Source organism: Ciconia boyciana, chromosome 2 (assembly GCF_034638445.1).
Source record: "Ciconia boyciana chromosome 2, ASM3463844v1, whole genome shotgun sequence".
In the NCBI taxonomy this organism is placed as follows: domain Eukaryota; kingdom Metazoa; phylum Chordata; class Aves; order Ciconiiformes; family Ciconiidae; genus Ciconia; species Ciconia boyciana.
This window is the reverse complement of record NC_132935.1, coordinates 167962770-167986935: the sequence shown is the minus strand read 5'-3', so window position 1 is coordinate 167986935 and position 24166 is coordinate 167962770. Positions and strand designations below refer to the sequence as shown.

Below are 24166 nucleotides of genomic sequence, written 5' to 3'. Positions count from 1 at the left end.
GCCCAGCTGAAGGGAGGGATGCCGCCCCTAAAATCTGCAGTGTTTACCTGTTCTGGTCCTGCTGCTGTACACGTAGAGCTCTTTCACGAGGCTGGCATCGTGTAGCTGTGTTTTCTGTCCCTTTTGTCCTATAAACTCACTCTATTTTTATCTTCCTGGTCCAAGGGACATTTTTCAGGGCCGGGCTGTCCCCGACGTCCTTGTGGTGCCTGGCTCACTCCGGGATTTGGTGAATACTATTCAACCAGGAGCTTTTCCATCCCACTTTCCCATCCTAGTACAACGGTTTCAAATTCTTTCGGTCTGGCTTTGATCTCTCTTGTTCCCATAGATCTTTCACGCTCGTCTACATTGAGAAAAGCAACGAGAGAGGCTGAAGGTGCCTGATGGGAGCAGGTCCCACGCGTGCACCGGAACCCGGTGCGTCAGCTGCTGTGCGGGGAGGGATGCTGCTGGGAGTAGGTGACGCGGTGGTGGCGCTCCCCCGCCGAATATGATGTCCTATGGCAAGGCTCAAGCGGTTTAGGTGAAGGGTTTGCGGCAGTTCTTCCTGACGCTGCTTTCCGAGGCCAGGTCCTGCGGCGGACGGCAGCAAGAGCTGGAGCTGAGTTTGCAGAGGGCTGCTGCTCTTTGAGGCTGCAAAGTACTCCGCACTTTTCTGAGCAGGAGCGCTTGGTTTATATTTAATTAATTAGCCTTTTGAAGCGTCTTTTCTGCCTCTGCAGATCGTACAGTCCTTTTTCTTGCCCGTGAGAATCAGGAAAGCCAAAGTGTGGTTGCCCTGAGGGATGGAAAGCAGAGAGCATCACTGCCGTGGGACAGGGAAGCCGGAGCCGAGCGTGTGTAGGGCATCGGAGCTGCGTGGCTGGGCAGCCGGCAAGGCCACCAAGGAGCTCTGCCTTTCCCCTCCGGACTGGCGTTTATCACTGCTGTGAATCCCAAGCGTTGGATCTGCCCGCTTCAAAACATCCACTTGAGCCGGTAAACTTGGAATTGGAGAAGTCCGCACACGGTCCCGGTCATTTAGCCATCGAGTAGGCTGCTGCGGAGCTTGGTGGGGATCTACCACGGGTCGGCTCTGCCGCGACGGCCCCTGGGTGTGCGGCTTTCCTGGGCTGTCTGCCCCGTGCTGCGGTAGAAGGACGGTGGTGATGCTCCCTCTATAGCTGGGAGCCCGTGTGTGCACGCTGCTGCCGGCTGGACTCGTGTTGACTCCGATGTTTTTCCAAACCCAGCACTCAATGGTTTGGGAAGCATGAAGACCATGTTTTTCCCAGGAGAGGCCATCTCCTGGGTTGTGTACCCGCATTTGTAGGTCTCCCCCGAGACCTCAGACAAGTTTGGAGCACCTCTGCCTTTTCCTTTTGCAATCCTTCGTCGAGTTGCTCACTGCAAATGCTTGGGTGAAATATAAAATTGCACCGAGGCGAGGAGGAAGCCTGCTGGTTTTGCGCGTGGCCGTGGCTCGCTCACTCTTACAGCTCTTAAGCTGAATATATATTTGTATTTATTCTTAACTGAAAGGTTTGACATCATGACTATGGGGGAAAAATCATCCCGTTTTGGTAAAGGGCGCTTACCGGCACTTGCGTTCTTGCAGCACGTTGCGGGAGAGGGGTTTTCAGCAGAAGGTCATGCACTTGTGGATTTATAGCTGTAAACCCAGCCTGTCTGTGGCGTGGTTGGGGCTGGTTTCCCCCCCCATTTTGGTGCAGAAACTCCTTCTCTCGCCCTTAACCCCAACGCCCCGGCGTTTCCCTTTCTCTCCGCAGCCTGGAATAGTGTCTCCTTTCAAACGAGTCTTCCTGAAGGGCGAAAAAGGTCGGGATAAAAAAGCCCAGGAGAAGGTTACGGAGAGACGGCCTCTGCATACGGTGGTGGTGTCCCTGCCTGACCGCGTGGAACCAGACGTGCTGCTGAATGACTACATCGAGAAAGAAGTGAAGGTAACCTCTGCCTGGCTGGGGCTGGGGCTCGTATATAACAATATATATAGCTATATAGCGTTAAAGGCATGAGAGATCTTCCATACGTCCATGTATTTAGCAGCTTCTAAATAGGGGCTTGGGGGACCAGCCCTTTGCTCTGTGTTGATGGTGTCCCTCTTGCAGTAGCTGGCGCGTTCGGAGGCGTGCTTAGCGTGTACGTGCTGTGGTAACGGTTTAGTTCTTCTTTTCCAGTATTTAGGTCAACTCACATCCATCCCAGGGTACCTGAATCCCTCCAGCCGCACGGAAATCCTGCATTTGATCGATAATGCAAAGGTGAGCGCTCAGCCTGTTGAATGACCCGCTCCGTGTAGTCTCTATCTAACGTGCAGCATGGAAAAAAAAAGGCTCGTGGAGCTTCCTTGGGGCTGGGCGCTGGTCTGACTCGCGTCCTCCATCCCGTGGGAGCGAAGCCCGTTACCAGCCCGTTACCAAAGGGGAAAGAGTTCAGCAAATCAATGGAAATACGTTTATTTTAGAGGGCGCACCAGCTCCCGGGGCAGCTGACCCAAGAACACGATGCTGTCATCAGTCTCTCTGCCTACAACATCAAGCTGGTCTGGAGGGATGGAGAAGATCTCATCCTCAGGGTCCCCATCCACGACATCGCGTCCGTTTCCTACATCCGAGATGACTCCTCTCACTTGGTCGTGCTGAAAACAGGTAGGTTGTGGCCAGCACAGGCAGGCTGTAGCCTTGTGTTTTGGGGTTGCCGTCTGTTTTGGGGTTGTGGGGCAGAGCCCCACGGCAGCCAGCGTTGCCCTGGTGTAGGACAGCAGCCAGCCTGACCAGAAGCAGGACAACGGCGATGCTGGGTGAGAACAGACCAAAACAATCGGTGTCCTTCACAGAATCATAGAAAGGTTTGGGTTGGAAGGGACCTTTCCAGGTCACCCAGTCCAACCCCCTGCCATGAGCAGGGACATCTCCAACTGGATCAGGTTGCTCAGAGCCCCGTCCAACCTGACCTTGAATGTTTCCAGGGATGGGGCATCTCCCACCTCTCTGGGCAACCTGGGCCAGTGTCTCACCACCCTCAGCGTAAAAACATTTCTTCCTTAGATCTAGTCTCCTGCCTGGAGTTGTTTCGGTCCATCCTTTTCTAGGGGCAGTGGAGAAAGGGCTGGGTTTACGCGTGTTCCCCCGAGGCTGCTGTGACTCGCAGAAGAGCGAGCACGCTGGGATAAGATGAAGGCTGCTGGAGCTGGGCTGGGTTGTGTCTGGAAAGGAACTGCAGGCTCACATACAGCTTACGAGTTCCTCCCGTAGCCTGTCCTCCGGCAACTGCCAAACCCCAAATGAGAGCTGTCATTTACTGACTCTTAGGAAAGTTTGGGATCTTCAAGCGTAGTAGTTTATTCCGCATTGCCCATCCAGAGCGTGGGGTCCCCTGTGGATGCCAGCAAGGAGGAAAAGCAAGGAGAGCAGGTAGAGACAGCTCCTCCAGCCTGGTCCCCACGCGTGTGGGACCTGCCCTGCTCTTCACAACCCTTGTGCAGGTTGCTGGGAGGATTTCATCGCGCTAGTGGATGTCTAAATGCCCGTGTTGAAGAGCCGGGGCGATACCCACCACTTCGGACACACCTCACTTCTTGTAGTACCTGGGGAGGGCCTCGAATCTGTCCCCAGCAGCTCTGCGTGTGTCAAACCTGCATGGTTTTGGGCTGGAGTGTTTGGGGAAGGCTGAGCTACTTAGAGGATGTAATGACAGAGACTTATCGGATTATAAACCCCGTGACAGCAAAGGACAGTCTATAGAATAAAGAAGTGACTTAGAAGACCGTAATTCTGCTGGTGGATTTCTGAGGCTGGCTAAGCCATGGAAATGAAGCCGACGATTTACAGAGTTGTCAGAAACCGGCTCTAAATTATAGGCTTTTCATTCAAAGACTTCCATAAAATCATGGAATCACAGAATTGTTTAGGTTGGAAAAGACCTCTAAGACCATCAAATCCAACCGTTAACCCAGCGCTGCCAAGCCCACCACTACACCATGTCCCTGAGCACCACGTCCACACGGCTTTTAAATACCTCCAGGGACGGGGACTCCACCACTGCCCTGGGCAGCCTGTGCCAGCGCTTGGCAACCCTTTTGGTGAAGAAATTTTTCCTAATTTCCAGTCTAAACCTCCCCTGGCGCAACTTGAGGCCATTTCCTCTCGTCCTGTCACTTGTTACCTGGGAGAAGAGACCGACCCCACCTCTCTACACCCTCCTGTCAGGCAGTTGCAGAGAGCGATGAGGTCTCCCCTCAGCCTCCTTTTCTCCAGGCTCAACAACCCCAGTTCCCTCAGCCGCTCCCCATCAGCCTTGTGCTCCAGACCCTTCCCCAGCTCCGTTGCCCTTCTCTGGACACGCGTTGCCCTTCTCTGGCCTTCGGCCCTGTGCAGCGTTCCGGTGCAGCTCCCGGGCTCCCGAGAGCTCCCTCCTCCAGGGTGTTTTCTCCCGGCTGTGGGATCCCTCTGCCCTCCTGCTTCGGGGGCTTTGCTCTCCCCACAGACACCCTGCTCGGAGGGCAGCTCGTCGTGCGAGGACTCCTTGCTATTCTCTCCCTGCCTCGACCTTTCCATCACAACTTCTCTCTTTCTCAGCTCAGGACCCCGGGATCTCCCCAAGCCAGAGTCTCTGTGCCGAGAGCTCCAAAGCCCTTACTTCGGGCTCGCTGTCTGAGAGCGGGGTGGTTCCCGTCGAAGCTTGTTGCTTGGTGGTCCTGGCTACGGAGAACAAAGTAAGACTCAAAACACTCAACTAAAACTCTGTCCCATGTTGGGGTTGCCTCCAGAGTCACTCTCTGATTGCGACGGCACTGGGACTGGGATTGCTGGGAGGTTTTTCTGGTTTTTCTTAGTCTAAGGTGGCCACAACCTCTCAGGTTGGAGAGCCACGAGCCCCAGGGTGGCCTCATCTTGCTCTCGCCAAGTGTCCCCTCTGTCCTGAGACCAAATGCTTTCCTGGACGCAGGTTGTGTGACACACATAGGCCCAGTTTTAAGACTGCAGGGTGTGGGTTGGGCTTTGCTGGTGCTTCCTGGAGGAGTAAACCTTGTCCCTGCCCCAGCCCCGAGACCTGGTTCGGAGACGAGAGGGTATCAGCAGATGGTTTTCCCTTGGCGGTGGTGCCTGCTGCCCAGAGCTTTCTCCAGCAGCAGGAAATCTGTGAAGACAACTGAATCTCTCCCACAATAGGATTTTGCTAACCAGGGCATTTTCCTGATGCTGACCTGGAAATTTTGTTTCATCTGGTGTCTGGATCCAGAGATTCTGATCTCGGTCTGTGCGCTCCTACTTCTACAGCAGGAACCCTTTGCCTTCAGGGTGGAGTTTTGCTCGCCTTGTTTTCAGCTCTAACACTCTCCAGGGTGCCTGCACCTATTTGGGGTGTAGATTATGTAGCCAAAATCCCAGGGAGCTGAACCGAGGAGTAGGACAGAGCATCGACACAAAATCTGGGTGGGTTCCTTCTCCTCGCTGGGAGGACAACACCCTTACAAATACCATCCCACGTGGCGTGCCCACCGCAGAGAGCTGAAGAGAAAAGCCGCCGTGGCATCTTCTGCCTTGCCCCAGCCCTTCTTTGCTCCCTCCCCAGGTGACTGCCGAGGAGCTGTGCTCACTTCTCAGCCAAGTCTTCCAGATCGTTTACACTGAGTCCACGATAGACTTCTTGGACAGAGCAATATTTGATGGGGCGTCCACGCCGACGCGGCACATGTCCTTACACAGCGGTAAGTCCGTGCTCTCCCCGTTTGCCTCTTTCTTACCGGGCCTGTCTGAGGGTCATAGAATCATGGAAAGGTTTGGGTTGGAAGGGACCTTAAAGATCATCTGGTTCCACCCCCCTGCCGTGGGCAGGGACACCTTCCACTAGAGCAGGCTGCTGAAAGCCCCGTCCAACCTGGCCTTGAATGTTTCCAGGGAGGGGGCAGCCAGAAATTCTCTGGGCAACCTGTTCCCGTGCCTCACCACCCTCACAGTAAAGAATTTCTTCCTCATATCTAATCTAAATCTCCCCTCTTTTGGGTTAAAACTGTTACCACTTGTCCTGTCACTACGGTCCCTGATAGAGTCCCTCCCCATCTTTCCTGTAGCCCCCTTTAAGTACTGGAAGGCCGCAATAAGGTGTCTCCAGAGCCTTCTCCAGGCTGAACAGCCCCAGCTCTCTCAGCCTGTCCTCACAGCAGAGGTGTTCCACCCCTCTGAGCATTTTTGTGGCCTCCTCTGGACCCGCTCCAACAGCTCCGTGTCCTTCCCGTGCTGAGGACCCCCGAGCTGGATGCAGCACTGCAGGGGGGGGTCTCACCAGAGCGGAGCAGAGGGGCAGAATCCCCTCCCTGGACCTGCTGGCCACGCTGCGGGCGATGCACCCAGGATGCGGTTGGCTTTCTGGTCTCTCCCCACCTTCACCAATGTCCGTCACCTCTCCTCCTGCCACTCTCCGAGGTCAGAGCCAGCCTGGCCCAGCCTCGTGGCTTCCCTCCTGCAGGGTGTTGGAAAAAAAAAACCCTCCTCAAAAAAACCCCCCTCCTCTGCTTTAATTGCGTGTGAGTTGGAAGGGCACGAGGGCTATCTCCTGCCTGCAGATGTTTCATCAGCCATCATCCTCGTCCCCCATACCCTTTGCCTCTCTATTCACGTTGGATGGAGGCACTTAGTAAAACAATTCCTTTGCGGTTCTGCATCTCTTCCGAGTCTGTATCCAGTCCCGACACAGCACTGCTCGGCCCCATCTCGGCCCCAGCCCCGCTGTGAAAGCCGAGTCAGAAACCAGCGTGTGTGTGTGTAGGTCACGGATCGGGAAAAGCACCGCATTTCTGCCTCTTAAACTCCATGTCACGACTGTTTTCCTTGCAGATGACTCTTCGACAAAAGTGGATGTTAAGGAATCTTATGAAACGGAAGCAAGCACTTTGTAAGTTAAACACGGTACACTGAGCTCGCTCGGCGCTCGCTTATTAGTGCAGCCTCGCTGCCAGGTTTAAAGCCCCCAGAGCAGGAACCGCTGCGGTCTGCACTTTGAAAAGCTTCTGCTCACTCTGGCTGAAACATCGGACGGTGTTTTTACCGTCCGCGTGCGGTGCCGTGGTCCCTGCCTCCGCAGCATCCGTGGCCGTATTGTTCTGCCGCCGCGGGTTTCTAGAGACGGTCACGTACGCAACGTATGTGCGGTCCCCCGAGTCAGCAAAGCGGGGACGCGACGCTTTGCCTTGGTGAAGTCCAGCTGGAGTTGGGAAAAATGTTTTCCCCCAAACGCTTCATTTTGGAAACGTTTTTGCCTCCTCGATCGGTGACCGCTGAAAACGTTGGTAGTGTTTGTGGGCTGAAAACCTGACACACAAACTCCTTGTTTAAAATTGATTGATGCTATTTGAAAATTTCACATTTAATGCCAAAATAAGGTGGTTTGAGGCTTTTCCCCACACTGTTCCACAATGAGAAAGCAGTTGGAGGGGGGGGGTCTGTGCTCATGTAGGGCTTCATTTTCAGCAGGTCACCAAACCAATGTAGTTCAAATCCTCCGGGCTGCGTGGGAGCCTTCAGACGCCCTCAGGAGCAGAAGCTTGCGAGCTTTATTGCAGAGAGAGGGTGTTTCCACGAGCCTCTCCGCCCTTCCAGCCTCTCCCATGCCACAACTTCCAGCGACGGCGATGCAGAAGGTGCCCGAGGAGCTCTGGAGGACTCACGCTCTGTTTGCATTTCAGTTCCTTTTCAGAAACCTTGGATGCAGGTGACAACTCCCCCTCTTCCTTCTCCACGCAACAGTCTCCGCACATTAAGACAGTCAGCGAGAGCGAGCTGAGCACCACGGCGACAGAGCTGCTCCAGGACTATATGATGACGGTAGGGTGCCCTGGGGTCCCAGGGAAGGGTGGGTGGGGGGGTTTTCTTCCCTTTAGGCTGCTCGAGCGCTCTTGGGATTTGGGTTCGTTGCCTCGGCGTGCAGAATGTGAGCCCACGCTGCTGTAGGAACAGCCCATCCTCCTCCTTTTCATACAGATTGTGCTTGGAGGCTTCACGGGACCTGAGCGTGGGCTCACATTCTTCTCCTGCAGGAGCATCCCCACCCCCTTGTCCCCTCTCACCGCGTAAAGGCATGTCACGCCATCCACGGCACTCCAGGTCCGTCACTTCGTGAGTCACGGTCCCTGCGTACGCTCGCAGCTTGTCCCCATTTGAAAGCTGCCAGCTCAGTAGTAGCTTGCACCAGCCCTGTCCTGCTTTTCCGTTGCTTCATTATTGCAGCTCTTGTCAAACAGCAATAAATCCAGTAAACGCCATTCCCAGGCTTCCCATCATCTCTTCCTCCTAAAAAAAAATCAGTGACGTTTGCGGCGTGCTTCTCTTCCGCAGCTCCGAACGAAACTCTCTTCCCAAGAGATCCAGCAGTTCGCAATGCTCCTGCACGAGTACCGCAACGGGGCTTCGATCCACGAATTCTGCATCAACTTGAAGCAGCTCTACGGGGACAGTAGAAAGTTCCTGCTCTTAGGTGAGTGTCAGCTGCCGGGAATTCGTTGTGGATGACCGACCGGAGGGTGAGAGCCGGCATCGGTCTGCTCGCGAGCCCTCGTGACGTGCCTGGTACCGATCTCCGATGCACAGGCCTTCCACGTGGGCGGTCTGATGGGATGCGAGGGGGTAAAGGGGTGGGTGTGGATGGCACAAAGATTCCTTGGGGCGTCACCAAGCAAGGAGCAACATCTCAATCCCTCTCTCTTTTGGAGATACCTCTTTCCTGTGGGTACCTGGGTCCATCTAGATCAGGTCCCCCATCTCAGAGGCTTGAGTCATCCCTCGAGACGCTCACCTCTCCCTCCTGACTGCCAGGGTTCCTCCTCCAGACCAGGCACGAGGCTTTTCTGTGCCCGCTGGTAGTAAGAGAGAGGGCTCTGGTCCTTGGTCCGAGCCGTTCTGGTGTCGGCTGTGCCGTTCACCCGGGCATATTGAACTGGCTGAGGTTCAGTGGAGAGGCCGTCGCAGTCCTGGAGAGAAGGTGTGTGCCCTGGCAGGTGACAGGAGGGACCCTTTCGTTCCCCTGCATTAAAAAGAGGCTGAGAGCCTCAGGGGCTCGTCAAGTCCCTCCTGCTCAAACTCCTTGATTTGATTTTGGCTTTAATAAGCTGAAAGAACATCAATAACAAAAGCCTGGGCAGGAGCACGTGGGCCTGACCTGGCGTCTCGGCTCCGGGGCAGGCGGGATCTCGGCTGGGCGCTGAGCTGACCCACGCCCCGACCGAGGGGCTGTAGGGCCAGCACCCCGCCTGCCAGTGCTTCAAACAGCCCAGGGACCGAAACGGAGATGCCTCTTGTTACTGAGAAGCTCTGGTTTCACCCTGTTTTAAAAGCAGATCTGCTGAAAGCGCTGGGGGTTGTTCACTGGAGTCGGCGTGCCGCAGGGAGAGCCGTCCCAGCAGCCGGCTTCTCTTTCCTTTGTCCTGGGGATCCAGCAGCGCAGCCGGGCGCCTCCGCCAGCACAAAGGCATTTTTCTTTTCGACGGCGCGTGCAACCGACTTGCTTTTAACGTCGCCGGGACCAAAGCCGGTGCGACGGCAAGGTCGCTGTGCTGGGAGGCTGACTTTATATTGGCCGCACATCACCAAAAAGCAAGATCCCGCTTGCTTTTCCCAGCCTGGGCAGGCTCCTGGGACAGAGCTGGGCTGAGCACTGGCTGCTCCCCACGGGTCTGAGCGGGCTGAGCAGTGCGAGATGGAGAGGTGAGGAGCAGCAGACCTTCTGCCCAGGCTCCGACGAAGGTTTTTTTCTTTCGGTTTTTAGAATCGTAGGTTTTTAGAATCGTAGGTTTTTAGAATCGTAGGTTTTTAGAATCGTAGGTTTTTAGAATCGTAGGTTTTTAGAATCGTAGGTAAAGGTGTTTTTTCTTTCAGTTTTTAGAATCATAGAATCATTTAGGTTGGAAAAGACCTTTAAGATCATCGAGTCCAACCGTTTTTTTGAGTACCCAGAGTTTTCTCCCAAGCAGTTTGTAGCCCTAGAGCTGGGACTGACTATGGGAAGCAAGGCGGAGGATCTCATTTTTTGGCCGGTGAGGACACGCACCATGGAGAGGGTAGGGAGAGAGACGATGCTCGGCAGGGCAGCTGCTCCGTAATTGCAGCGGGCACAGGATGGGGCCCAGCTGGAGGAAAAGACATTTTAAGTAGCCTTCGCTTAAACACTTGCGACCAAGGACTCTCACCCTACGGCTAATTACAAAGACAACCAAGTTATTTAAAATCCTCAAAGGACAGTTACCAGCGTGCCTAACCTGTGTCCCGGTGACCCTCTCTGCTTCGCAGCGGGTGGCAGCCACCCTGCCGGGGACACGGCAGGATGCGCAGAGGGAGACGGGACAGACGTTCCTGCAGCCGCCCTGCCTGTGCTCCGTCGGGCGCTGATGCCATGACAGCAATAAGCTCAGTAAAGCCGGGCAATACGTTTCGGTGAGGAATTAGCAGACGAGCCTTTCAAGCTTGGAAAATCCCGCTTTAGCAGGATTTTGTCCTCCGTGGGCAGCGGCTTGCAGTTCTCAGGGTTCTAAACGGGAGATATGGCCACAGTGGTCCCCGTCCCCCCAAAACGGGCTCCTCTGCCGAGCCCTGCGCCGTTTCGGGGAGCTGGGGCACAACATTGCAGCTGGGCTCTGCTGGAGGGCTCAGAAACCCCGGAGAATTTCGGTCGGCTGAGCAAATCCATGTGGAAATCCGTCCCGGGTGCCCCCGCTGCGTGCCCGTGCCGTACGAAACGCACGACGATGCTAACGGTTTCCTCCCGGTGTTTTCTTCCCTCATCCAGGTCTTCGCCCCTTCATCCCCGAGAAGGACAGCCAACACTTCGAGAACTTCCTCGAGACCATCGGGGTGAAGGACGGCCGGGGCATCATCACAGACAGTTTCGGGAGGTACAGGCGGACTCTGAGCACCACCTCCAATTCCACCACCAACGGCAACGGCGCTGCCGGCAGCTCAGACGACCAGTCCGTCCCTTCGGAGGAGGACGAGTGGGACCGAATGATCTCGCACATCAGCAACGACATCGAAGCCCTGGGGTGCAGCATGGACCGCGATTCCTCCTGAGAGCGAGCAGGGGGAGGACGGCCCCGGCAGCTCCCCGCTCCGGCACCCTCCCGCCCTCTGGGAGAAGACCCCGCAGCGGTGCCTGTATCCTGACCGGTGTTCTGGAAGAGGTTTTTGGGGCTCGATCAGGATGTAATTACCCTCCCATCCTCATGAATGGCTCCGAGCGGCCATTGGCAGGCGGCCAGCGCCCTCTTACCGTGCCGGCACGCTGCGGTGGAGAACCCCCGGGGCAGGAGCCCGGCCTGCGACCGTCCCTGGTTTGGTTTTGCCGGCACAGGCGTGGGGAGCGAGGCCGGGGAGACAAGTCGGCTACAACCCTCCGCCTGGTTTACAGTTTTGCACATGGTATCCCTATTGTAACTGCTCTCTTCCTCCTCCTCCTCCCCCTGTTTTTGAATGAAGTTTACCACAATGTGAATTATTTAAACCTATTGTCGATGTTGTCGAAACATTTCGGCTCCAGACCCACGGGAGATGCTGCCGAAGCTGCGGTGGTAGCAGATGCCGGCCGTGCCGTGGAGCTTCGTGCTTGTGGCCTGCAAACCCCGACCCCCCCCCCCGGCTTTGCTCAGGAATATCGGGGGGCCCGAGGGAGGTGGGGGGCACGCAGCCCGTGTTTTACCCACCAGCGGGCTCGCGTGTGCCCACGCACACCGGGTGCCTGCCAGGCCATCGCCTTCCAGCCTGCTGGGAACAAGGACTTGCCCCACGCACCCCGCACCGAGCCTGGGGGGCCCCACGGTCCTCCCTGGCACCCATCCTGGGGTTCACGGTGCTGCCACCGTGCTGTCCCCCCAGGGCCACCGCTGGGAAGGGAAAGCCAAGCCAGGTCCCGCTCCGGCCGCCTGGGGAGGCTGCAGGGTGCGGTGTACATGTTGTATATAGATTTTACACGCGGTTATAAATACACTTATTTTTTTATCTGCCAGAGGAACGCTCCTGGGGGCCCCGCGGCAGAGATGCCGTTTGCGGGGGGCACCTGAGAAGGGTTTGCAGGGGGTGGGGGTGTCCCCAGTTATCCTAGAGCCACAACGGGGAGGAAGGCTGGGGCTGGAGGAGGGATGGGCCAGCCCAGGCAGCACCCAGGGTCGGCTGGGCTCTCTGGCACCCATGGGTGGCTCCGGCCGGCCGCGGTGGGTGCTGGCCAGCCCCTGGGGCGCTGGTGCTTTGAGGCCAGACACTGGCTCAGCAGTTTTGGGGGGATCCAGCCTCCTCCCGCACATTCCTCTGCTCTTTGTCCTGCAGGTTTGGGTCACATCCACCCCCCCATTGTCCCCAAAGCCTCCCCTGCCCCCCCAGTGCCTTTAACCCTTGCTCTCCCTTCACAGCCCCCTTCCTCCCCACTTCACCAGTACCCTTACTGGTGTCTCCTCTCCCTCTCATCACAGGCAGAGAGCAGCCTTCATCCCTCCATCCTCTCCCTCCCCCTTTTCGCAGGCACCGGCCCTCGGTACGATCCCGCACGGAGCCACCATCCCACCCTGCTTTAGGCTGGGCTTGGGTGACCCCCTTCTGCTCCTGGGGGGGGGTCCCCACAGCCCCAAATCCTTCCTTCCCCTGGACCTTAAGGGGTGAACGCAGCCGAGTCACCCCGGTGCTTGGGCGTGCGGCTCCCTGGGGACTCACCTGCCGGGGTACGGCGCGGGGGGGTCTCCTCCCACCGACAGCCCTTTCCTTCCAGTTTTGAGGCTGATAAACTGGAGAGCAGGCGAGGGGGGGCCCAAAGGTGGTCCCCCAGCCCCTGGAGGAGAGGGTTTGGCCAGGACACATCCATCCCAGAGAGCATCTTCCCTAGGAACAAGCCTTGATGGAGAAGCTCGAGGTTTCCTCCTCCTGGCACGCGTTTTCACCGTCCGCCGAGGGAAGGGGAGATGGGGGGGTCCCAGCTCCGGCATCCTCAGGATTTGGGGACCAAGATTTTCCTTCTTAAGCCCAGCAGGCAGCGGCGCGGGGCCGGGGATGGTTCCTTAGTGCCTTTTTATGCATTTACAGCTTCAAACCAGATCACAGGTGGACATTCAAGTCATTGAAGACTTAAAATTTGGAAAAAAAGCCCTATTTTTGACATGATTGTATAGAGAGCTATAAAACACTCGCCGTAACAGCTCGCAGTGGTTTTTTTTTTTATACTTCAAGGGGAAATGGGATTTAATTCTGGAAATAACCCCTGCCTTGTAGCGTTCTGGGAGCGAGGAGATGGCAGCAGCCGGGGGGTTTCTGCCACCTCCGTTTATTTCCCCATCACCAGTCCCGGTGGCAGGCGGGGACGTGGCGGTGGTCCCGTCTATGTTTGCTTTCTGTACGGAGTATTTGTTACAGGTAAATATAATTCTGCACTCGACGGTGGTTTTGTCTCGTTGATAAAGCCCTCGCTCATCTCCCTTGGCCTTCGTCAAAGCCCACCCTTCATTAAACCCCTCCGAATTAACGACAGGGGGCAAAGCCCCCATGCCCGACGGAACTGGGGACTCTGCCGCCCCACGCGCCCCCCAACGCCACCGAGCCGGGGGGCTCCCAGCCCACCCTGTGCCTGCTCCCGGAGCCACGCGTGCCACCACGCTGGCCCCGACCGCTCGCCCCACTTCCCCGGGCACCCCGGGGCACTGCCCCCCCCCCAGTCCCACTGCTGGAAACAAGGGGTACCCTGAGCCCCCCCCAGACACCTCCAGAGACAGGACCCCCTGGGAGATATGGGGCTGGGGGAGATGTGGGGCAGCCCGGACCCCCCCAAAATCACCACGACGGGAGGCGGTGTGCGATCCAAGTGATACATGAGGCCGTTTATTGAGCGTTACAGACGCGGAGGAGGAGGAGGATGGGGGGCTCTAGAGGAAGGACGGCGGCAGGGGGAGTAACTGTGCACCTATACAGGGGGGCCGGGACACCCCCAGCCGCTACATGGTCAGCTCCTGCGGGAGAGAGCGAGCAGAGCATCAGGAACCCCCCCACAGCACCCCGGGGGGGGGTTGCACCCCCAAATCATGCTGGGAGAGGCAGGGGGTACCCCCATTCGCAGCCCCCCCCCCCCGCTTCCCGCCACTCACCATGATGGCATTGACGATGTCGTTGTTGTTGTGCCGAAGCGCCCGCACGGCTTTGGGGCGCGAGACGTTGGCCTGGGCCATCACCAGCTCGATGTCCCTCACCTCCAGCCCCGTCTCGTCCACCTGCGAGGGGGGACATCACCGTCACCCCCCCACGGCACCGAGCTGTCCCCGCGTGTCCCCTAGACGTGGGGGGTCCCTCTCCCCAGCACCCACCTCCTCCTCCTCCTCGCTCTCCTCCTTGATGGTGAGGGTGGGAGCCGTCTCTGTGATCAGGGGCGAGTGCTCCATCGGCACCTTGAACTTCTCCGCCGCCGCCTTGTGCACTTGCTGCGACAGGTCCTCGATCTGCGGGGACACAGGGTCACCCGCCGGTCCCCAACACCAGCCCCAAGGATGGGACACCCCCCCAGACCCCCCCTTCCCCGCCATCACCTTGGCTTCCCCGAAGACGATGTAGATGTCGGACGCGGGGCTCTTGAAGACGTCGGGTTTGGTGATGACGAAGAGGATGTTCTTGGACTTGCGGATGGTGATGCGGGTGACGCCGTGGATCTGCCGCAGCCCCAGCTTGGACATGGCCTGGGGGGGGGACACACACAGGGGTGCCCCCGTCCGGCATCGTGACACCCAGAGCACCCAAGGAGGGGGGCTCCAGCCCCCCACAACACCCCAAAACCCCTGGGACAACACAGCAAAACCAGGGATGCGGCACAACGTTGGCCCCCGGCACAGCCAGGCTGAGCCCCCCCAGAATGGGGGACCCCACATCACACCCCCACCCCAGTGCTGGGACCCCCCAGCATGACCCAGAGCCCCCCCAGAGCGGGAACCTGCACCCCAACGCCCCAGGGCTCTCCCCATGCCCAGGGCTGATCCCTCCCCCACCCATCTTACCCCCCCCAACCTTGGGATGGGACGGGGACCCCCAACCCCACCCAGGGGACCCCCAACCCCACCCGGGGGGGGTCCCCTCCCACCTTCCTGGCCTTCTTCTCGCTCCGGCTCTGCTTCGCCTTGCTGACCGTCTCCTCCCCGGTGCCCAGCGAGTGGGTGAGCTGCGCCTGCCAGAGATCAGGGGGTGAGGGCAGCCCCGCCGCCCGGGGGGTCCCCACCGCCCCCATCCCTCCCAAAAAACCCCCACCTGGCTCTGGGCCGGCGGCGGCTCCGAGCCCTCGGGCTCCTCCAGCTCCGGGATGGACTCGTCGTTACTCTCCGACTCGTTACACGACCCTGTGGCCAAGCAGAGGGGTGGGATGGAGACGGACGCCCTCGGACCCCCAAAAACATGGGGTGGGACAGGACCCCCCCCCAACATCCCTCACCTTTATGGTTGGCCTCGCAGCGGCGGGGGGCCGGGGGCTGCTTGTCCTGGCGCAGGGCGATGCCGGCGGCTTCCCGCAGGCGCTGGATTTCGGGGCAGGGGTACGGAGCCTCCGTCTCGCTGGAGGAGCTCGACTCCGACTGCAGGGACCCCCGGGGGGGTCCCCGGCCGCCGGCGCTGCCCGTCCCCGCCTGCCTGCCACGGGCCTCCTTCTCCTTGCGTGGGGAGGGCTGGGGGGCTGGGGAGGGGGGGCGGTGAGCTGAGCTGGTGGTGCCCCCCCCAAAATCCCCCTCTGTGGGGGTCGAACCCAGCCGGCTCACCCCCAGCACCCACCCTGGGAGCCCCAAAGGGGACCCCCAGCACCCCACCAGTGGGCGATGCCCACCCTGGTCCCACGTGATACCCCACAGTGGTGTGGGGGGGACTGAGCCGGTGGTGCCCCCCCAAAATCCCCCTCCGTGGGGTCAAACCCAGCGGGCTCACCCCCACCACCCACCCCGGGACCCCCCAAAGGGGACCCCCCGCACCCCACCACTGGGTGATGCCCACGGTGATGCGTGGGTGGGTGTTTGGGGGGGGTCTCTTACCCTCAAGGTGCTTCCTGGAGGGCGGCAGGACAGACGGACACTCCTCGCCGGCGGGGAGCCCTGAGGTGTCCTGGGGGCCACGGGCCGGATCCGGGCACGGCGACAGCGGCGGCGGCGACAGCGCGAGGGCGCGAGGAGGCACTTGGCTGAGTTTGGGGAGCGGCGGGCAGGGGGCCGGCGGGGGCTGGGGGGCTCGGGGTGCCGCTTCCCCGGCCGGCTCCGAGGGGGGCTCCGGCTGAGCGTCCCCCCCTTCCCCAGCACCCGGCGCGGGCTGGGGGCCGGATGGGGCCCCCGCCGTCGCCTCCTCTTCCTCCTGCTGCCCGGGGGGGGCCGGGGGCTGGCTGGGGGGGCTCGGGGGGTCGCCCTCCCCCAGGACTTTGGCATCGGTTGCCCCCGCAGTCTGGCCCGGGGGCTCATCGCCCGGCCGAGGGGTCAGGGGCCGGCAGGGGGCCGGGGGCTCCGCCGGCACCTCCGGGGGCTTGGGGAGGAGGCGGGGGGCCGGCAGGTCCCCGAAGGAGCCCCGCAACATGGCGGTGACCCGCTGCCGGTCCTCCCGGCGCCGCCAGGCCGCCCCGCTCTCCGAAAAGGCACCAGATGGTTGGAGCAGTTCGAGGGGGGCCGGGGGGACCCCCACGTACACCTCCTGCTCCGAGGCGGTGAAAATCGACGGGGGGATGGCGGGGGGCGAGGCGGGCAGGCAGAGGGCCAGGCAGCGACGGGCATCCTCCTCCTCCTCCTCCTCCTGGTGGGAAGATGGGGGTCTGGGGGGCGCAGCTGCCTCCCCCGCGCTGTCCTCGGGGGCGGTGAAGAAGCTGGAGTCGGTGCGGGAGCGGGAGGTCTCCAGCAGCTCCGGGGACGACTCCTCGGAGGAGGCAGTGGCCGCGTCCCACTCCTCGGGGGCTTCGCCGACAGCCCCAGGGGGACCCGCCATCGGCCCCGGCCCCGGGGGACACGCGGGGGCCTCCGGGGACTCGCTGGCCAAGGCCACCCCGTCCACCGGCTCCTCGCCGGCGTCGCGGGGTGCGGCTGTGATGCTGTGCGGCGGGACGGGCGTCGCCGGCAGCGTGGGGTCGGTGGCCGGCTCGGCCGGTGGGCTGGGCGTCATCGATGGCTCCAGATCAGGGTCGGTGGCCACAGTGGCCGGCTCGGCCGGTGGGCTGGGCGTCATCGATGGCTCCAGATCAGGGTCGGTGGCCACGGTGGCCGGCTCGGCCGGTGGGCTGGGCGTCATCGATGGCTCCAGATCAGGGTCGGTGGCCACGGTGGCCGGCTCGGCCGGTGGGCTGGGCGTCATCGATGGCTCCAGATCAGGGTCGGTGGCCACGGTGGCCGGCTCGGCCGGTGGGCTGGGCGTCATCGATGGCTCCAGATCAGGGTCGGTGGCCACGGTGGCCGGCTCGGCCGGTGGGCTGGGCGTCATCGATGGCTCCAGATCAGGGTCGGTGGCCACGGTGGCCGGCTCGGCCGGTGGGCTGGGCGTCATCGATGGTGCCAGGTCGGGGTCGGTGGCCACGGTGGCCGGCTCGGCCGGTGGGCTGGGCGTCATCGATGGTGCCAGGTCGGGGTCGGTGGCCACGGTGGCCGGCTCGGCCGGTGGGCTGGGCGTCATCGATGGTGCCAGGTCGGGGTCGGTGGCCACGGTGGCCGGCTCGGCCGGTGGGCTGGGCGTCATCGATGGTGCCAGGTCGGGGTCGGTGGCCACAGTGGCTGGCTCGGCCAGTGGGCTGAGTGTCACTGATGGCTCCAGATTGGTGTCGGTGGCCACAGTGGCCGGCTCGGCCGGTGGGCTGGGCGTCGCTGATGGCACCAGGTCAGGGTTGGTGGCCATGGAGGCCAGCTCAGCTGATGGGCTGGGTGTCACCGATGGCACCAGGTCAGGGTCGGTGGCCGGCTCGGCCGGTGGGCTGGCTGTCACCAGTGGTGCCAGGTCAGTGTCCGGCTCAGCTGGCAGGCTGGGCATCACCAATGGTGCCAGTTCGGTGGCCGCAGTGTCCAGTGGGCTGGCCATCACAGACAGTGCCAGTTCAGGGTCAGTGGCCAGCTCAGCCGGCGGGCTGGGCGTCACCAATGGTGCCAGTTCAGTGGCCGCAGTGGCCGGCTCAGCAGGTGGGCTGGGCGTCACTGATGGTGCCAGTTCGGTGGCCGCAGTGGCCGGCTCAGCCGGTGGGCTGGGCGTCACTGATGGCTCCAGATCAGGGTTGGTGGCCATGGTGGCCGGCTCGGCCAGTGGGCTGGGTGTCACCAATGGTGCCAGGTCAGTGGCCATGGTGTCTGGCGAGCTGGGAATCACCGATGGCACCAGGTCAGGGTTGGTGGCCGGCTCGGCCGGCGGGCTGGGAGTCACCAATGGTGCCAGGTCAGTGGCTGCGGTGTCCAGCAGGGTGGGAGTCACCGATGACACCAGGTCGGGGTCAGTGGCCAGCTCAGCCGGTGGGCTGGGAGTCACCGATGGCACCAGGTCAGTGGCCACAGCGTCCGGCAGGCTGGGCGTCACTGATGGCGCCAGGTCGGGGTCAGTGGCCGGCTCGGCCGGCGGGCTGGGAGTCACCGATGGTGCCAGGTCAGTGGCCGGCTCAGCCGGCGGGCTGGGAGTCACCGATGGTGCCAGGTCAGTGGCCGGCTCAGCCGGCGGGCTGGGAGTCACCGATGGTGCCAGGTCAGTGGCCGGCTCAGCCGGCGGGCTGGGAGTCACCGATGGTGCCAGGTCAGTGGCCGCAGTGGCCGGCTCAGCCGGCGGGCTGGGAGTCACCGATGGTGCCAGGTCAGTGGCCGCAGCGTCCGGCTCATCATGGCCATCGGTGGCCGCCAGCTCTGTGCTCCCCGCAGTCACAGCGCCAAGCTCACGGTCACCGCCGTCGTCGCTCCCGTGGCCGTCCTGGGGCTCCCCGTCGCTGTCCCCCCCCCACCCATCGGTCTGGGGGTCCCCGGGCTCCCCGGCGCAGCGGCCGGGCGGCTGCGGGACACTGCTGCTCCTCACCGGCTCCGTGCCAGGCCCCTCTCCCGGCGCCGCTGCGCCGGAACCATCCTTCACCACCGGCTCCGCCTCGGCTCCCGGCATCACCGTCGCCTCCCCGGGGAGCTGGGGGGGCCACGCCGCTGGGACGGGCTCTGGCTCCCACGGGACGTCGGGCTCCGGGGCCGAGGGCTCCTCCAGCTCCGAGGAGGAAGAGGAGGAGGCGAGGAAGGTCTTGCTGTCCGGTTCCACGCCGCCTTCTCCGGAGGGTGCCGGGGGGGTCTCGCCGCCGCCCCGCTCCTGCGTCGCCGGCTCCATCCACTTGGCACCGAGGTCCTCGCCGCCGGCGTCCTCCGCGCCGGGCACCACGCTCGGCAGCTCCTCGCCGTGGCGGTGCCGGGGGGACCCCGCCGGTGAGCCAGAGCCGGCCGGGGCCGAGCCGGCGTGAAGGTGGAGCTCGACGCCGCCGTCCCCAGAGGCACCGGCGCCGGGGGGAGCGGTGGCGGTGCCGGGGGGAGCCCCCTCAGCCCCCAGGGCGTGGTGCTCGGTGCCGTAGAGCCGCTCGTCCTCCTCGCCGTCGTAGGCGGCCGAGTCGGAGGAGGCGGAGGTGTCGTCGCGGAAGGCGAAGGACTCGTCCACCCCCTCGGTGATGGAGGTCTCGGACAGCGAGCGCAGGAAGGAGGCCGAGGTGCTGCCGCCCTCCTCTTCTTCTTCTTCCTCTTCCTCCTCCTCCTCATCGGAGAGGGGCAGGGGGGCCGTGCCGGGGCGCAGCGGGGTGATCTCCACCGCCTCGGCCTGGAAGAGCAGGCTGCCGCGGAAGGGCAGCAACGCCGCCGGGATCAGGCCGGCGCCGGGCAGCCCCTCGCCCCCCGATACCTCCCACTCCTCCTCCTCCTCTTCCTCCGGCGTCTGCCCATCGTCATCCTCCTCCTCATCCTCCGGTGGGCCGAAGGGGCCATCTTCCTCCTCATCCTCCTCCTCGGGAGACGGCGGGGTGAAGGCAGGGGGATGCTCCAGGCAGGCGGGCAGCACCTCCATGGCTTCGGCCTCCGCCATGCCTTCGGCCTCGGCCACCAGGTTGGGGGAGCAGGACGGGGAGGTGCTGGCGGTGCCGGAGGAGCCCCAGCTGCCCCCCTCGGCCGTCATGTAGGAGCCGGAGGGCGAGGTGGGGGGCGAGCAGAGCCCCTCGCTCTCCCCGTCCGTCTGCTCCTCGGGGGGGGGCGGCAGCAGCCGGGACCCCCCGACCCGGATGGGGGTGGAGGGGGCCGTGAAGAAGAGGTCGGGGTCCAGGGCGGTGGCGGGGGCCTGCCCGGGGGGCTCGGCTGCCTGGGGATGGGGGGTCTTTGGTGGGCGTGGGGAAGGGGCAAGGCACGGCGGGCGGGGAGGACCCCCCCGGAGCTCGGGGGCGGCGGGGGAGCGCGTCTCCTCCCCCATGACGATGCGGGTGTCCAGGGGGTCGGCGGGCGGGGGGGGCCGGCAGGCCTCGCCGGGGGGGGCGGGAGCCGGGGGGCTAGGGTCGCAGCTAGCCCCCTCGGGCTGCGGGCGAGCCTCCTCCTTGGTGGGCAGCGGCGGGGGCCCTGCGGCCGGCGGGGGGGCTGCGGAGAGAGGGGAGACCCCCCCTCAGTGCCATGGCCCCCCCCGGGTCACCCCGTGATGGAGGGGCCATGGGGAGCACCCAGCCGTGCTGGTGTCCCCCCCCACCCAGGAGGGGGAGCACAGGGGGACCCCCACCCAGAGCCCCTGGGGGGTCACCCCTGGGTTAGGGGACACCAGGGTGACACCAACAGCCCCCCCCATCTCCAACCCCTCTCTGGGGGCACAAGGATGCAGCTGCATTAAGGGGGGACCCCCACATTCCCCCCCTTCCAGCATCACCCCTGCAGGGAGCTCCGTGCCCACCCATGCACTGAGTTTGGGGGTTCTCAGCCCCCATTGCTGGGGGGGTGTGGTCCCGCCCCCTCCCCACAGACACCCCAAAACCTCCCCCCCCTTTGCCCCCCCACATTACCTGGGGCCCCCAGGGGCAGGTCCATGGGGCAGAAGCAGCTGGGACCCACCGGGACCCCCCTCCAGCACCCAAACCCAGCAGAGCCCCATGGCCCCCCCCGGGGGCTTTATAGAGGGGTGAGGGGGCGGGGCAAAGCCGCAGAGGCTGCTGGGAAGGGGGTGGGGCCTCACCTGGGTATTTAGCAGGCAGCTGGGGCAGGACCCCCCCCCAAAGGTGTGGGGTGGTTCAGTCCTGCGGGCATCCCCCAGGGAACGGGGGACCCTTAAAGGGTTAATTGGGGGGGGGGCTGCCCAGGGGGGTCCGGGGACTGTGTGTCCCCCCCAGTGCTATTTTGGGGGGCTGTCTCTGCCCTATGGGGGGGGGCTGCTGGGATCCCCTTAACTCTGCCCTTCCCCACTGCTGCCTGCCTGGGACCCCCCACACCCGGGGGGGGGGTGTGGTGTGTTTTGGGGTTCCCCCAGCTCCCACCTGGCACAGGGACCCTCCAAAGCGCCCTGCACCCCCCCTCTGCTGCCCTGGGAGGGGGGAAGCCCCCACACCCCCGCCTCCATGCACAAACCGGACCCTCAGCCCCTTTTTTGGGTGAGCCGCAGCCACCGCGCCCCTCCCAGCCCGGCGCCGCGGGGGAAACTGAGGCACACGGGGAGGGTGGCAGCGGGGACCCCCCCCCCAGCCCCGGGCATGTCCCGGCTGTCCCCAGCCCCTCGGGCGGGTGACGGTGACCCTTCGGGGGTGCCTGCGCAGGGTGACCTTGGGCCACGGCTCTGCACCACCCCGTGCCTCAGTTTCCCCACCCTGCGGTCGCTGGGGGGGGGGGGGGGGGGGGAGGAAGATGGGGCTGGTGCTGGGGGGCGGGGGCTCAGCCTCCCCGGGGCCTCCTGGAGTGGGGGGGCACAACCCAAGGCCACCCACCGCTGGGGCGGAAGGAGGGGGGATGTCCCCAAAGCGATGTCCCCAAAGTCACCTCCCGCCTTCGGTGCCAGTACCGGAGCCTCTCGGCGGTGCGGCTGCTGAGAGCCGCTGTGGCTGGCCCTGTGTCCTCCATCCTCCATCCTCCATCGTCCAACCCTCCATCGTCCATCCTCCATCCCGCATCCCGCCGTCCCTCCATCCCGCATCCCGCCATCCCTCCATCCCGCATCCCGCCGTCCCTCCATCCCGTATCCCACCGTCCCTCCATCCCCGCTCCCCACGGCCTCCCCTCGGCCTCACCTGCCTCCGATCCCTCCGGCATTCCGTTTTCCTTCTCCAATCCCCCCAACCCTTCGGTTTTCACCGATTCTCCAGGCATGGCGATGCCAGAGCCCGGCCAGGCCGGCCCGGGTGGCCGCCTGCCACCCCGCTCAGCCGCCGGCACCCTTGGCTCGGGCTGGGCGAAGGCGGCTGCGCCGGGAGAAGCGGAGCATTAGTGGGGCTCCGGCGGGGGGGCCGGCAGCGGGATCAGCCCCGTCATCCCAGATGATGTCAGCAGGATTTTTTTTTTTTTTTCCCTGGGTGGTTTTTTTTTTTTCTGTTCCCCCCCCCCCCCCGCCTTTTCTTTCTCTCTGATATATTTTTTTTTTTTTTGATCTCTCCGGCGGGGAGAAAGCGGGGTGTGTGCCAGGCACTGCGGCGGTGGGAGGGGAGGGAAGGGCCCACCCCGTCGCTGCTTGCATCAGCTCTTTGGGGGGGGGGGGGGAGGGCACAGAGGGGGGGTCCACAGCCTCAGTTTCCCCCATTGGGCTGGGGTTTGCTGGGAAGGGGGATGGAGGTGGGATTTTGTGTGTGTGTGTCCCCCAAAAAAACAGGGGGCTGAGCATCCAGTGGTGTCCCGGGGGGGGGCAGAGCCCCCCTAAAAGCAGCTGCGCTGGGCGGTGATGCCGGGCGTACGGGGGGGGTCCCGGGTGTCCCCACCCTGCACAACCCCGGGGCATCGCCCCGTGCCCGGGTACCGCTGGGGAGGCAGGATGGGTGCCGGCGTGGTCGCCATGGGAACGGCCCTTCTCCTCCTCTCGTCTCCATGGTGATGGTGAGGAGGATGGGGATGGTTCCTTGGCAACGTGGGGGGGTTACCCCCCTCTGGGGCTGGCGATGGGGAGACCTTGGGTGGACGGACGGAGGGACGGACGGACGGTTGGGAGGAGGGCAGGAGATGACTGGGAGGGACCGAGCCCCCCCGCCGGGACCCCCGGTCCCAGCTGGGGACATGCCACCCCCCTGCCCAGACCCGGGTAACCCCCCCCCCCGGCGCCGCGGGAAGGGGCTGCACCCCCCCAAAAGGATGCTGAGGGGAAACTGAGGCACAGCCTGAGGGCCAGCAGGGAGCACGGAGGGGTGCCGGTGCCCGGTGCCGGTGCCCGGTGTCGGGCACGGAGCGCGGCCGGCAGCGGGCACGGTGGGGTGCTGGCTGCCACCCCGGTCACGGAGCCAGGCTGGCGCTGAGGCCGGCCCTGCCGCGATGCCGGTGCCAGGAGCAGCCCCGAGCCGTGACTCAGCAGCTCCCGGCCACCTCCGGCAACTCAGCACCGCCGCGGCCTCCTCTCGGCACCGCGTCCCTGGCCCGTGGGGTGGCCGAGCACCGGGAGAAGGGCTGTGGCCACCAGCGGTGCAAGGCTTGGGGGGTCACCAGGCTGTGGCACCCCCCCCCCCAGCCAGCCAGAGGGGCTGGAAGGGACGCGGCAAGGACCAGCAGCATCCCGGTGGCCAGATGGCTGCTAATCCGTCCCCAAAGCCCTTCCTGGCAGCCGGCTCCGGTGCGTCACGGCCCGGAGGGTTCTCCTGACCCACCTTGTCCCCTCCGGCCCAGGCGCACGTGCCCTGCGGGACACGGGGGACACGGCCTGCGTGTGTCGGGGTGCCGGGGACAAGAGGGGGAAGCTGCAAGGGGACTGGGGGGTGGCTCAGGGCCAGCAGGACGCAGGGCTGGGTCTGACCCTTCCCCGTGAGAGCCCCCCACGTCCCAGGGCACCGGGGCTCTCCCGTGCCCGCTCCGGGGGTCCCGCTGTGCCGGGTGGAAGCGGCACGCCGTCCTCCCTCCCCTCTCGCACCGCGCACTCGCCCGGGGACAAAGCCCCGCTAATAAGACGGGAATAAGAGAGGCCAGGATGGCTCTTAATCCTAAACCCTGGCTCAAGCCGGCTTCCTCCGGGAGCTGAGCTGCGGCTACGGCAAAGGGTCCCGCCGAGCATCACCATGGAGCCGTCTCCCA

General features: G+C 63.2%; 2 protein-coding genes across 5 annotated transcripts in view; one reads left to right on the top strand and one right to left on the bottom strand.

Moving 5' to 3' along the window:
* CCM2 (CCM2 scaffold protein) overlaps nucleotides 1–11481 on the top strand; it is a 39013-nt gene extending 27532 nt beyond the window's left edge. The window contains exons 2-10 of the mRNA XM_072854911.1: nucleotides 1773–1946; nucleotides 2181–2264; nucleotides 2468–2651; nucleotides 4581–4717; nucleotides 5578–5713; nucleotides 6840–6897; nucleotides 7688–7826; nucleotides 8337–8475; nucleotides 10780–11481. Coding sequence (XP_072711012.1) covers nucleotides 1773–1946; nucleotides 2181–2264; nucleotides 2468–2651; nucleotides 4581–4717; nucleotides 5578–5713; nucleotides 6840–6897; nucleotides 7688–7826; nucleotides 8337–8475; nucleotides 10780–11060 — 1332 coding nt within the window. The 3' untranslated portion in view covers nucleotides 11061–11481. The remainder of the gene's footprint in view (nucleotides 1–1772; nucleotides 1947–2180; nucleotides 2265–2467; nucleotides 2652–4580; nucleotides 4718–5577; nucleotides 5714–6839; nucleotides 6898–7687; nucleotides 7827–8336; nucleotides 8476–10779) is intronic.
* Nucleotides 11482–13823: 2342 nt separating this feature from the next.
* On the bottom strand, nucleotides 13824–22445 carry LOC140648617 (uncharacterized). Of its 4 annotated transcripts, XM_072854903.1 has the most exons (10): nucleotides 22192–22445; nucleotides 18723–20566; nucleotides 16019–18626; nucleotides 15433–15669; nucleotides 15252–15340; nucleotides 15088–15171; nucleotides 14543–14788; nucleotides 14324–14455; nucleotides 14108–14230; nucleotides 13824–13972 (listed from the first exon to the last, which is right to left on the bottom strand). In XM_072854903.1, the coding sequence occupies exons 1-10, from the start codon at nucleotides 22268–22270 to the stop codon at nucleotides 13958–13960; spliced, it is 5457 nt and encodes a 1818-aa protein (XP_072711004.1). In that variant the 5' UTR covers nucleotides 22271–22445; the 3' UTR covers nucleotides 13824–13957. The 4 variants fall into 4 exon arrangements, with proteins under 4 accessions (XP_072711004.1, XP_072711002.1, XP_072711005.1 ...); XM_072854901.1 differs by having other exon boundaries at nucleotides 16019–20566; XM_072854904.1 differs by having other exon boundaries at nucleotides 14543–14689; nucleotides 16019–20566; nucleotides 22192–22444.
* Between the last annotated feature and the right edge of the window lie 1721 nt (nucleotides 22446–24166).